The sequence below is a fragment of the Fulmarus glacialis genome, unplaced genomic scaffold (assembly GCF_000690835.1).
Source record: "Fulmarus glacialis isolate BGI_N327 unplaced genomic scaffold, ASM69083v1 scaffold35245, whole genome shotgun sequence".
Taxonomy (NCBI): domain Eukaryota; kingdom Metazoa; phylum Chordata; class Aves; order Procellariiformes; family Procellariidae; genus Fulmarus; species Fulmarus glacialis.
This window is the reverse complement of record NW_009215543.1, coordinates 2,212-2,613: the sequence shown is the minus strand read 5'-3', so window position 1 is coordinate 2,613 and position 402 is coordinate 2,212. Positions and strand designations below refer to the sequence as shown.

General features: G+C 68.4%; 1 protein-coding gene across 1 annotated transcript in view; it reads right to left on the bottom strand.

Moving 5' to 3' along the window:
• Positions 1-26: 26 nt before the first annotated feature.
• MYO18A (myosin XVIIIA) overlaps positions 27-402 on the bottom strand; it is a gene marked incomplete at both ends in the record, with an annotated part of 2,579 nt that continues 2,203 nt past the window's right edge. The window contains 2 exons of the mRNA XM_009578979.1: positions 27-166; positions 249-398. Of these exons, the coding sequence (XP_009577274.1) occupies positions 27-166; positions 249-398 (290 nt within the window). The remainder of the gene's footprint in view (positions 167-248; positions 399-402) is intronic.

The following is a 402-nucleotide window of genomic DNA, read 5'->3' as shown; positions in this document are numbered from 1 at the left end:
TGGGAGCCAGGCCCAGGCGCTCTCACCTGTTGATGAGGTCCTCGTTGCTGTCGCTCTCCATCTCGTCCTCGATGGCTGCCTGCAGGTCCCCGATGCGCTTGAAGGCCAGCTTCAGGTCCGACTGCAGGCTCTGGTTGGCGGCTTCCAGGCTTTCCAGGTCCATCTCCTGCGGGGAGGGAGCGGGGTGAGCCGGGTACCCCGGGGAAAGCCCCCCGTCCCGCTGCCCGGCCCAGTCACGGGTGCCTCACCAGCTCGTGCTTCTTGCGGCTGGCCTCCGCCTCCTTCTTGGCCAGCTCGCCCATCTCCTCCTTGACATCGCGGAGCTGCCGCTGCAGCCGCTTGTTCTGCTCCTTCTCCCGGTTCTCGGCGGCCCCGGGCTGATCGCGCTCCCCCGTCCGCTTC